The sequence below is a fragment of the Diceros bicornis genome, chromosome 28 (assembly GCF_020826845.1).
Source record: "Diceros bicornis minor isolate mBicDic1 chromosome 28, mDicBic1.mat.cur, whole genome shotgun sequence".
Taxonomy (NCBI): Eukaryota; Metazoa; Chordata; class Mammalia; order Perissodactyla; family Rhinocerotidae; genus Diceros; species Diceros bicornis.
The window spans coordinates 20,755,738-20,769,518 of record NC_080767.1 but is presented as its reverse complement, the minus strand read 5'-3'; the positions used below and the strand labels follow the sequence as shown (position 1 = coordinate 20,769,518).

At 38.2% G+C, this 13,781-nt stretch overlaps 2 protein-coding genes across 2 annotated transcripts in view; both read right to left on the bottom strand.

The window, feature by feature from the left end:
- KIAA1958 (KIAA1958 ortholog) overlaps positions 1-13,781 on the bottom strand; it is a 309,540-nt gene that overhangs the window by 175,916 nt on the left and 119,843 nt on the right. The gene's annotated exons all lie outside the window — the stretch shown is intronic.
- HSDL2 (hydroxysteroid dehydrogenase like 2) overlaps positions 1-13,781 on the bottom strand; it is a 64,249-nt gene that overhangs the window by 12,358 nt on the left and 38,110 nt on the right. Inside the window, exons 8-9 of the mRNA XM_058523796.1 lie at positions 12,343-12,414; positions 2,008-2,157 (exon numbers count right to left, since the gene is read on the bottom strand). Coding sequence (XP_058379779.1) covers positions 2,008-2,157; positions 12,343-12,414 — 222 coding nt within the window. The remainder of the gene's footprint in view (positions 1-2,007; positions 2,158-12,342; positions 12,415-13,781) is intronic.

Here is a 13,781-nt window from a genome sequence, read left to right as displayed (position 1 = left end):
TCAAATGAAGTCTGTCTAGGCTAGAAATATAGATACATTAGTAACCGGTTCGTATAGTCATTGAAGCCATGTGAGTGGTTGGGGTTTCCTAGAGAAGTCTGTAGAATGTAAAGAGTGCTAAAACAGTGACCTGAAGACATCAATGTTTAGGGAAGGACAGAGGAGAAGCACCCAGCACAGGAGACTGACAAGGCATGATCACTGACAGAGAAGGAAGCAAGGAGAGCCACTGTCAAGGAAGCCAAGGAAAGGGAGCATTTCCAGAAGGAAAGAGTGGTCAACAGCATCAAATGCTGTACAGTGGTGACAAGATAAGAATGACAAACGCCCACTGGTGATATAGAAGTCACTGAGGACTGTGAGAACTGTAGATGAAAATAAGTTTGACTCTAACAGGGAGAAGAAAGATGGAGGTGCGGGTAGGGGGTTGTTGTTGTTGTGTTTTGTTTTAAAGATAGAATAGACTTTGAGAAGGTTAAAAAACTGTTGGGAACGACGCTGCAGAACGAACAGGTGGAAGAAAGGGCATAATTAATAGTACAAAGTCCCTGAGGGGGCCAGAGGAAATGGGATCTAGAACTCTGCTACTCAAAGTGCAATCCATGGACTGTAGTACTGTCACCACCTGTCAGAAATGCAGATTTCAGAACCCACCTCAGACTTGCTGAATCAGAGTCCGCATTTTAGCATGATCCCAGGTGGTCAGTATGGACATTAAAGAATTGAGATGCACAGATCTACAGTTAGCGCCACTCAACTGGGAGGAGAGGATGATGCTTATAATGGTTGATTTGATATCAGATGGCAGGAAGCTGAAACAATTTGTCTGTAGGATTCTATTATCTCTGTGAAAGAGGAGGCGGGATAATCTGCTGAAACTGGCAGGCAAGTGGTGAAGGGAGAGGTGGGAGACTTGAGGAACACTGCAAAGGTTTAAAATAGTCACTGTAGGAAATGAGGCAGTAAGCTGACCACAGAAATACAGGATTCTGAGGTGCTGCTCACAACCCAGTTGAAGAAGGACAATAACGGATTTCCACTGGCACACATTCATCGGGTGGTGTGGTTTTTTTTTCATTTGTCCAGCAGGACTTAGCAGCCTGGATGCGACTGTGGGACAGCCAGATAGTTTGATTCATCCGGGACTAGGGTTTTGACAGGTGGTGACATAAGCACAAAAGGTCCAGGAAGTTTAGGATACAGGCAAGAGAGTGACTGAAGCAATGGACCGTGGGTTCTAAGGATAGAAAATGAAATAAAAACAGGAAGGTGCAGATGGATTAAGATAAAACAGAGGAGACAAAGGATAAAAGAACTGATAATGTCAAAGTTTACATACAATGGGACTGAGGTAGCTAGTTTTAAAAACTATCATTAACGTGTTAATACTATATTGAGAAGAAAAATATTGAAAGGTTTTAAAAAGCTGAACACATTCAGACTGATGAATAATCTCAAAGATAAAAATGACAAGGTGCCCATGGTTGATGATAAATTACTATATTACACTACCTGTCAAGAACCATATGCCCTTCTAAATAGGATTTTCTCTCAATTACATATGCCAAGGAGTTAACACTGGAAATATCTGTAATGAAATTTTATTTTACACATGCCCACTTGCACTGATCTTACATTAAAAATACAAATCAGGGGCCGGCCCCATGGCCTAGTGGTTAAGTTTGGTACACTCCACTTTGGCGGCCCAGGTTCGGTTCTCAGGCGCGGACCTACACTACTCAGTGGCGGGCATGCTGTGGCGGCAACCCACATACCAAATAGAGGAAGACTGGCACAGATGTTAGCTCAGGGCGAATCTTCCTCAGCAAAAAAAAAATAAAATAAAAATCAGTAGTTATTTGCTATTCTTGAATGTCTACATTCTAGGGTAAGGATTCTGGAAACAGCCAACTATCAAGGTGATTACTACTGGAGGTTGATTTTTCTCCAAGGGAAATATCCTACTTTGTTTCAAAAAAGGCCCAGATTACTAGACGTAATCCTTACCCGAGAGTTCAAACTGATAGATTGCTTGAGTGGCTTTGACAACGTCATCACTGAGAGAGTCCTTAACAATTCTAAAGGTTTCTTCCACAGCTCCAGAACGTGGTTTTGGTGGTGGCTGTGACTTCTCTTCTCTCAATTCTGGAACAGCATCTGTAAAATATTATTGATGTCAATGGCTTTAAAGCCTAGGCAGTGTAAGGCCACACACAGAATTAATTAATTAGCAGAACAGACTTGCTACCAGCTAGACCTGTTTGACCAAAATGAGGGCTTAAATACATTCACTGGCATCCTCAAGCATAAATCAAACTGAAGGAATAACAGCCAAACACATCAGTTGCGATTGTAAATGGTTTATACTCTCCAAGTAAAAGGCTGACTCTCAGATTAGGTTAAAAAAAAAAAAAAAGAAACCACTATGAAACTATACAGTGTTCATTATATAAACGGACCTAAACAAACTATTGGAGTTTTAGAGGTAAATGCACTTCTTTATCATCCCTTCTGAGTTCAAAAACCAAATGAAAAAAGAAGACACTAGAATCAGAAAGATGGAGATCAGAATATCAACTGTGCAAATTAGTGAAGGCCAGCCCTGGTGGTCTAGTAGTTACGATTCAGCACTCCCACTGCTGTGGCCTGGGTTTGTTTCCAGCATTTCCGGTCAAGGAACTACACAACCCACCTGTTGGTTGTCACTCTGTGACGGCTGCCTGTTGCTGTGATACTGAAATCTATGCCACCAGTATTTCAAATACGAGCAGGGTCACCCATAGTAGACAGGTTTCAGCAAAGCTTCCAGACTAAGACAGACAGATAGGAAGAAGGACTTGGCTACCTACTTCCGAAAAAATTGGCCATGAAAATCCTGTGAAGAGCAGCAGAGCATTGTCTCATACAGTGCTGGAAGGTGAGAGGTTGGTGCAAAAAGACCAGGCAGGGTTCCACTGTGCTGTACACAGGGTCGCTAGGAGTCGGAATCGACTCCACAGCACTAACTACAACGAATTAGGGGAGCTGAATTGGAGATTGTAGCTTGAATCAACAGCCAAGTGAACCTCCCAATAACTTTACCTTTAAATTAAATTTATTCACCTAGTCCCTTCATCCCTGGATTGAACTGGCCTCCTCCCCATCAGGGATTAGAAATGCCTCTGCAAGTAAAGATCAGTGCAAACTGAAGACAGCCTGCTCAGAAAGAAAGAACGCTCACAGGGGTCTAAACCACACACAGTCATTTCTTCTCCCACTCTCAATCAGATTGGTCTCCCACACTGGATGAAGAAGGAGGTCAGATTATTAGTCTCACGAAGGTCCCCTGTCTACAAACACAAGGCCAGGGGAAGGGACGTTACATTTTTTAACTTGTATCCACTTAACACATTGGCCATAACCATTCAGCATATGATGAGCCAGGGGAGAAGACCCGCAGTCCATAGGACTGTTCAACTCCCAGAGCATGAAGCTGTCGCCACTACCAACCTCTGTTCCTTTATTTATCCCCTGGAATCACTTGTGGGCCATTTGGCGGTTGCCCCCAGAAACAAGTCAGAACAATTCATTAATTAAATTAACTCCAAGACCAATCTGTAACCTAGGCTGAAAATTAACTCTGCATTTTATTTCCCAACTCAAATTATACCCAGCCATCTTGTCCAATATAACTCACCAAAGGTTTTTTTTTTTAATTTTTTTCTTTTTTGTGAGGAAGATCAGCCGTGAGCTAACATCCATGCTAATCCTCCTCTTTTTGCTGAGGAAGACTGGCTCTGAGCTAACATCTATTGCCAGTCCTCCTCGTTTTTTTTCCCCAAAGCCCCAGTAGATAGTTGTATGTCATAGTTGCACATCCTTCTAGTTGCTGTATGTGGGACTCGGCCTCAGCATGGCCGGAGAAGTGGTGCGTCCGTGCACGCCCGGATCCAAACCCGGGCTGCCAGTAGTGGAGCGAGAGCACTTAACTGCTAAGCCACGAGGCCAGCCCTCACCAAAGGTTATTAAATGAACTCTAACTGACAGCATAACGATACTCCAGAATACAACATAGGCAACATAAAGTACCCCAAATTTGTTAAATATGAATTACCTTCCACTGTGTTTCCAGAGACACATAAAAAAACAATAAAATCCTTCTACTCTTATAAGTTAAAGTCCAAGCACATATTAAAGATGAAATCCTTAAAATCCAATGGAGCAAAGAAGATATATTCTTTTCTTAAAAATTTTTAGTCAGTTTTGTTATTGTTTTTAAATTCACTACAGAGAGTACACCCCTTTATGCCTGTACCCAGAGCAAATGACAACTGCCTTGCCCTTGGCATGGCACTGCTTTTTATTGATGTATAACATACATAAACAGTGATCATAAGTATACTGCTCAAAAAGTTCTCAGAAAGTGAATATACTGTGTCATCACCAACTAGGTCAAGAAAGAGGACATTATAAGTACCCCAGAAACCCACTATATGGCCTCTCCTAATTGCCACCCTCTCTCTACTACCTAAAGAAACTATCCTGACATCTAACACCATGGATTAGTTTTGCCTCATTTTTGCCTTCATATAAATGGAATCAATCATTTAAGTTTCGGTTCTTTTATGCCTGCCAATCCTTCATCAACTCTTCCAAAAAATGCAAGAGGAGAGAACACTTCTTAATTCATTCTTTGAGGCCATCATTAGCCTGATACCAAACCAGACAAAGACATCACAAGAAACCTGTGTAGTGTAGACAGACAATATGCAAATACACACATACAAAAAATTGAGTCAAAAAGTGATGGGTTCTATTACAAAACAAAAGCAAGAACTGGAAAAGGATGGGACACTATTTTAGAGCAGGTGATGAGTCTGAATGGACACTGAATTAAACAATATAAGGCTGAATATATGAATACACACACACACACATACACATACATTTATCCTACAATTTGAAAACATGACATTTTGTCAAGAGTTCCTGGTACATTTTCACCCTTTAAATTTGAAAAAGGTGCCCTCCCATGATAATATCTAATGCTCTACAATCTTTGTAATGCCTATATTGAGCAATGTTACTTCTAAATATATCCTTGAAAATAAATTATTTTCCAACTGTATACCAATGTAAGTGAATAGGACACATTGTATATTATTATGATATTATTATTTAGAAGCCAATTTAAAAATTCAGATATGTATTCCAATATTTAATGCTGATAGTGCAGTGAGGAAGGTACTCATATACCGCCAGTAGGTATATAATTCTGGAAGGAAATTTGGTAATATGTATCAGCAGCCTTCCATTGCCTCATCATCCACTTTTAGTGATCTACTATAAGAAAATCTTGTAACATTTATAAAATGAAACACTTAACAAACCAGTAAAATAAATATTACAGTCATGTGATGGTATATAATACTAAGTTGCCATTTCAAAAATATGTTTTTGAAGACATGGAAAATATTCACAATATAATGTTAAGTAAAAAAAAGAATATAGACAATTAAATATAACATGATCCAATCTGGTAAAATATATGTTTCTGGTCTGAATTTTAAGTTATATTCGGAAAAAAAAAGTGACTAGAAGGAAATAAACCAAGATACAAACAGTATTTTATATTTGGATGGTGGGTTATGTCTGATTTTTTAAATTTTGTTTAAGTCTTGGTACCATGCTTAGCTTTTCTACACTTTGTTATACTAAGTTTTTCTATACAGACTAATTTAAAATTATATCAAAATTAACTAAAGTACATAACAAAATCTATTTGATGTGGCCAAAGCTATATTAAGGGCGTAAATGCACAGTCAAAAATTATTTTATTATTTTAAAAGGAATAAAAGTATTAGCCTAACAAGTGAGAAAAGAAACAAAAATGTGTAACCTCAAAGAAAGAAGAAAATAGTAAAGCAAAAACAAAAAAATTAATGAATCAGAAGGTTGCACAATTCATGCTAAAATTACTAAACTATACACTTTAAAATGGTGAATTTTTTGGCATATGTAAATTATATCTCAATAAAGTTGTTATTAAAAAAGTACCGGGCCGGCCCCGTGGCTTAGCATTTAAGTGCGCGCGCTCCGCTACTGGCGGCCTGGGTTCGGATCCTGGGCGTGCACAAACGCACTGCTTCTCCGGCCATGCTGAGGCCACGTCCCACATACAGCAACTAGAAGGATGTGCAACTATGACATACAACTATCTACTGGGGTTTTGGGGAAAAAAAAGGAGGAGGATTGGCAATAGATGTTAGCTCAGAGCCGGTCTTCCTCAGCAAAAAGAGGAGGATTAGCACGAATGTTAGCTCAGGGCTGACCTTCCTCACACACACACAAAAAAAAACAGTACAGAATCAGAAAAGAGAAAAGCAGTAGAATGAAAAATAAAATAAAATTTAAAATCTGTTTCTTTTGAGAAAAAATAAGATACAATAAAATTGGCAACTTTCTGGCAAATTTAATCCAGGATAAAAGGAGAGAAAAACTTTAAAAAGAGAAAAGGGATAAAATAAATATGGAAAGTTAAAAAATTATAAGTGAATATACTACATGTCCACAGAAATAAATTTTAAAACTTCAAATGGACAATTCTGATTTTTTATTTTAGAAAAAGCCAATAATTTAATGAGAAAATAAATACATTTCCAAAGAAAGAACTTCAGAAAAGACCAAATGATTTAGCAGATGAGATATTTCAAACCTTCAAGGAAAAGAACATAGGAAAAAAGCTAATTGATTACCATATTCAAACTACAACAAATTTATTACACTAAAAAATGTAGACACTAATCTAACTTTTATCTGATAAAAAAAAAATTCCTGGGCCAGCCGGACGGCATAATGCTTAAGTTCAATGCACTCCACTTCAGTGGCCCGGGTTTGCGGGTTCAGATCCTGGGCGCAGAGCTACACCACTCATCAAGCCGTGCTCTGGTGGCCTCCCACATACAAAACAGAAGAAGATGGGCACAGATGTTAACTCAGGGCCACTCTTCCTCAAACAAAAAGAAGAAGACTGGCAACAGGTGTTAGCTCAGGGCCAATCTTCCTCATCAAAAAAAAAAAAATCGTAACCAACATCTAATCCCTTACTTATGGGTAAAATCTAAAGATTTCTCCTTTAAAATTCAGAATAAAATAAGAATACGTAAAATAAATATTTTCAATTAACCTCCTGGAAGTTCAAGTCAGTGTATTAAAACATATATCAGAAATAATCCTATAAAGTGTTATTATTATATACAGACAGATCACTTAGAAAATTCAAGATACTCAATGATAATTACAGCAACTAACGTTTATAGGGGGGTGACTACATCAAATTCACAAGAGGATACACTATGATAGTTACTTAATCCTCTCAATACTTGTATAAGGAAAGTTAGAGATGAGAAAATTGTCTCAGAGAGCTGAAGTGACTTGTCCAAGGTCATAGATATAAGTAGGTGGCAGGGGCAGGATTTAAACCCAGATCTGTCTTACTTACTCCAAAGTCTATGCTTTCAACGACTACTGTCTATCAGAGACTATTAAAAGTCTTAAAAAAAAAAAAAAAAAAAACTCACAAGATGACCAGATATAAATACACAAAAGTTAGTTTCCCCTTTTGATTTGTAACTTGCCTTGTCCCAGAAAGCATTTCAATTTGTTTAAGAAAATAAACACAGTGCAAGATTAAATTAAAGTAAAAAAGAAGTGAGTGAGGTTTTAAAATGGCAACTGGAATGTTCAGCAACTCACCCACGGTTCCCTGGTAGTAAGTGGCACAGCAGGAATTCAAACCCAGGCAGGCTGACTCCAAAGCCTGCAGCTTTATCACTGAGTAATACTTCCTCCACATTTTCGTCTACATCTATCTAATTTTTATATAGCCAACATAAATGCTGAATACAGCACCAAGACCTAAACTCACCAGAAGTGGACCAAGCAGAAGCTGCTAAAAGCGGGGATAGCAAAGACATGGGCTTCCTTCATGTTCTCATAGGCAGGAAATATATAGGCAGGATTTAGTTTTGGTAGTTAACGTCAGAGAGAACTAAATTTGTCATATAAATAACTGCTGGAACTTCTCCCTAACTAGTAGGTGACTATTGCAGGTGATTTGTCTATTAATCAAGATATATCATCAGTATCATCTGAAGTGCCCAGAAGATTGCAGCAAAAACTTTAGTGCAGCCTGGAAGACATCTGCCAAGCCATAAATTGCATAATTTATCCCCTGGAATATTTAGATGTAGCACGATGACTGTGCAAGAGAACAAAACTTCAGAAGACACAAAACAAACCAGTAATATATTTGAAAGATACAGTCAGTACACTACAAATATGTAAGCTTTATTGGAAAAGAGACACAGAGAATTTATTTTTTATTGATTTTTTAATTTATTTTATTTACAGCATTTAAATAATTTTTTTAAAGAGGCATATGGCTAGCAGCCCCTGACACAGCCTCTCCTAACTTCATACTAAATAAATACAAAAATGTATTTTAAAAAATACAAATACTAAACATCACCTAGACTGACACACAACCTATTGTCAGAATCTAGGGAGAAATGGTCAGTAAGTCTAAGGTAGCCAGAGTCGGCCTACGAAACACAGGACTGCCTGTGCTTCGCCTCGTGCAAGATCTCGAAGGAAGAAGAATTCTGCTCACCTAAACAAAGAGGAAAGGGTCTCACATTTTTAAACCACTGGATCAGACTCTAGGCTGGCACCAGCGAGAAGACTAGGATTTGTCCGTCTGTTCTATGAAGCTGCTTTTTAAGAAAGCCTCCATCTTTCAAATCACACTTCAAAGCTTGTAGCTCCTAAATAACAGAGGAGCAGACAGCTGGGGGAGCCCTGGTGGTGGCTCATCCCGGGAAGCACGTGCCCCAAAGCCTGTAAGACTGCTCAAGACGGGGAGGCGAAGAACCCTGGCAGGAGGGCACGCTGGGGTGAGCAGCTGTTAAGCAGCGGAGGTAAAAGAAGGTCCCATGTCAGCCTTGCACACTGGCACTAGCTACATGCCTAACAGGTACCATAAGAGAAACTACAGCTCTGAGAGAGGATTTCCACCAGATGGACAGGGAGTGGAGCCAAAAGCAACTTATACACCCCTATCATTTGCCTACACTAGCTCTAGAGATATCTCTTTATATGAGGATGAATTAACAGGGAAAAAAGTAACCCGATGCCTTTGAAAAAACAAGGTACCACAAGGGTAATGGAAGGTTATTCTGAAGAGCAAAAGACTATATCTAAAAATAACTTACTATGAAACCCACGAGAATTCCTCCACATGAAAACTATATGAAACAGGGGTGGAAAGTCATATATAACTGGCTGGGATGAAAAGACAATAGAATAAAATGAAAAAGGAAATGGGAAACATGAGAAACAAAGAGTACAACAGCAAAATTAAACTAAGCATTAGAGGCAATATGGGACAGATGGAAGTGGTAAAATCTTAGCAGTAACATAGAGTACAAACTTTAAAAGGCCTCCCAGAATGCAGAAGAAAAGAACAAAAAGATGGAAATAATAAGAGATGAGGTTAACTACAGGGGAAAGGGAAAGAGTAGTCAGGCTAAGAATAAGTGTTTCTGAGGAAAATCCAGAACAACTGCAACAGAAACAATTAAAACTATAACTAAAGAAAAAAACAAAAATAAACTGGAGGTAAAAAGAAATAAAAGACTGAGTGAGCGCCCTGTGTTACAGTGTGTGGGGGGGTATCAATGAAGAAATGACAGTATTGCTTTTAATATGAGGAAAAAAGCACATTAAAATTATACACGTAGTTTACAATATATTACATAATTACATACAGATTATATGAAACAAATATATATGTAGCACTGATTCCAGAAAAGGTACAATCAAATGTTAACAGGATTATTAAGTAGTGGGTACAACAGAAATGTGAGCCTCTTCCCCCTGGAAATGAGGGACATACACTGACCTCTGAGAGAGAAACTGTGAAGTCAACATACAATGGATCTGGATCTGGATGTAAAAAATCGCCTGAAGGAGATAAGTTAGATCCCAGGCCAGATATACTGGACTATTAGCTATAAGACTATATTATATTAATATATCTACAGAAAATGTCAAGCGGAATTGCAGTTTACTTAACCAGGAAGACTAGGGAAAAGAGAGCTACAGAGGTAAATGCTCTCTCCAGCACTGTATGGGGAAGAGAAGCTTTAGCCAGAGGAATTGGAGTATTCTGAACAGAAGGATGAGGGCATCCCTCACGTGGAGATGGATATACGGATTGCAGTCAATGCACTGGACATATTCTGATCCCATAGGCAAAACTGTCCCTATCAAAGCCTGATGACAATAAACATTTATCTTACATTTTACTTATCTAACCACTCTTGTCCTGATTCCATGGTCATGAAACACCCTTCTGATTATGATTCTGTTCCCTATGTAATCACGCCCAACGGGAGAGAATAGGCTGATCATAGCAACTACACATTTAGTCCATGAAATGGCAACTCTTCATTGTAAATTAATAAATTGGATTACTGGCGGGGTAATAGGCTAATTTAAAGGACTTGAAGTATTCTGGAGTTAGGAAAGCAATTTAAGTTTACTGGTTAAGGTTATGGGCTTTGGAATCAGAGAAATATGAATTTAAATCTTGGCTCTATCACCTACCAGCTGTGTGATCTCAGATATAAAATGAGGATAATAATACCTGTCTTGTAGGATCATAAATATTAAATGAGACAATGCATGCAAAGTACTTAGCACAGTGTTTGGCACATAGTAGATGACCAATAAATATCTGTTGAAAAACAAAATGAATACACATGCTTAATAAGTGGTTCTTATTATTTAAATTTGGAATTTAAATGAGCTCAGTTTATGTATATTGTCCTCCAAAAGAGAGATCCAATCTTAGGATGCTGGGCAAAAACCATGATTTTGGACTTGCCTAATTTGAAGACTAGACTCTTCCAGACTCTGATAAGCTCTCTAATTCCTGCTATTTTTTTAAGAGGCCTTTTCAGAAAAAGACTGACGGCCTTGTTTTAATACTCTGATACATCCATGCGGCAACCAAATCAAAGATCTGATTTTTTAAATGTTTAAAATTTTAAAAAGAGCTATCTCTAGGTAGTGGGATTATTAATAACTTTTTTCCTTTCTATATATTTTTGTGTGTGTGTCAGGAAGATCAGCCCTGAGCTAACATCCGTGCTAATCCTCCTCTTTTTGCTGAGGAAGACCAGCTCTGAGCTAACATCTATTGCCAATCCTCCTCCCTTTTTTTCCCCAAAGCCCCAGTAGATAGTTGTATGTCATAGTTGCACATCCTTCTAGTTGCTGTATGTGGGATGCGGCCTCAGCATGGCCAGAGAAGCGCTGCGTCAGTGCGTGCCGGGATCCGAACCCGGGCCGCCAGTAGCGGAGCGCACGTGCTTAACCACTAAGCCACGGGGCCGGCCCCCTTTCTATATTTTTTGCATGTTCTGTAATACAAAAAAAAAAAGTTGCCTCTTTTATTACCTAAATAATTTTTTTAAACTATCTCAAAAAATTTGGACAAAGAAAAAATACAGACAGAAGAGATAAGATTAAGCTGGAAATAAGGTTTGACACTAAAATGCACTGTGGTAAGGTTCTATAGTTGCGGTAAGGTTCTACAGGTTTGCTGAAGGAAATCTGTTCCTAAATTTTCTAGCAGCTGTTTAAAGAATCTATGATCACTTAGGAGACTCACAGTGTCTATAAGATAAAAATAAGGTAAGAGCCCAGAAGAAGCACAGCTATTCTTGTTAGCAAACCACGAGAGAAATTCTCCCTGTGGGTATTTGATACAAGAGTATTTCTTCTGACATCTTTCAGTAAACTAGCGGCATAATGCCACAACACAACGACTCAAATGTAAACTCTGGACCAATTCAAGGGGGCTATTGTCTCTGAATTACAAAAACAAAACAAAGTAAAACCAAAAGCTCCTTTGAAGTTAATTTCTCCCAGAAAGTAGTCACCTAGCCACAAACTCTGAGAATGGTGTTAGAGGTACTTTGATGTGACATGTTTTTCCTCAAAATAAAATAACACGTCAACACAAAATACCTAAAGACAGTGCCAGGGAAAAGAAATAAAACCTTAAAAACGGGGTTCTCTTTAACCAATTGAAAAGAATATTTTAAGAACTTCTTACTGGTAGAAGGAAAAGACAACTTTCTTTGCTAAAATTAACTAAGACCTCACATTACTTGTCTAGTTTAAATCACAAAATGGTTTAAAAGCAGAAGGCAAAAAAATCCAAATCTATATTCTGGAATAAATACATAAGTCAGTATTTTCATTTTCCTACATAAAATATGGTCTACAGCTTACCATGTGATTCCATTTTCTTCGTAATTGTATCTGGTTGTTCATCTAAGAAGAAATCTGGTAACAAAGGATGGCCTGAAAAATTGACCCCAAAAATAATCAGGTTAATGTAACAACTTCAATATATATTAATATTTTAACATCTGTTTAATAAACATTATATCTGTTTTCATTTTAACGATCATTCTGGTGCAGTGGAAAAGACCCCCATGAGAACTGTCAAACTACCCGATCTTCATTAAGCTAAAATATTTTTCCCATAACCCAGTTATCCTCTTTTCCTATGGCAAATTTCATCTTTAAGATCTAACCACAGTCACCTGCTATGTTAAGCCCTTAACTGCTCTCCCAGGAGCCTCTGCCCCCTTCTCATCTATCCATGCAACCCTTCTGTCCTACATCCCTCCAAAGAGCTCACGACTCATTTCTTACCTAGCCCCCGGACAGAGGGGAGTTCCTCATTGAGAAGGACTTGCTTCCCATCTCTGTCTGACTTGCCCTCTCTGAAGATTAGAAAAACTGAAGGGCAGGAGTGCATTGGTCTTTGTTATATCCTAACACTTATCATAGTACCTAATCATATTAAGTTCTCAACATTTGATAGGATTTTTAATTTAAATCAAATTTAAAATTTTGTGCACAATGACACTGTATCTTTAAAACCTACAGTGATAACTGCACTGAACCAGGACTCAGCAGACCTGGGCCTGGTTCAGGTTCTGCCAGGTACTAGCAGACTGCTCTCAGGCAAAGGTTTCATCTCTTTGCGCCTATTTTTCTACTGTAAATATTAACTACTGAACGCTGTGGTTGTACTCATGTGCCAGGCACGGTGCCAAGCACCTTGTACAAATTATTGCATCTAGTTGTTACAAAAATTCTGTGTGGTAGGTATCCTTCCCCTAATTTTACCAGTAAGGAAAGTGAGGCTCAGAGAAAGTGGGTGACACGCCTACAGCTGCACAGCTAGTGAGCAGCAAGCCGGAATCTGAGTTTGGATTGTTTTCTCCCAAATTCCATGTTCTTAATCACTGAACAATACTTCTTTCCTCACAGGATTGCTATGAAGGTTAAATAGACAATGTATATAAAAGTGCCTTATAAAACTGTAAAGAGCTATTTAATTCAATTCAGTTCAAACTGAAGAGACAGACAGGATGACAGAAACACAAACAGGTGATTCTGTCGCCTAGAAGTTCAACTTAATGAATAATATTTAAAATATACTTAAGCACAAATAACTATAACTCCCATTAATGGCTATATTGTATATTATTTAGTATATATTTTATCTTATACATAAAGTAAAAATGCATTATCATCACCATCATTACCTGCAATTACAGACAGAAAGAGTTATTTTTGAACAACAGCTTCCAAGAACTTCTCAAATCACACCCTTGTACACAGGACAGACCCTGCTCACTCACCTTCACCATCTA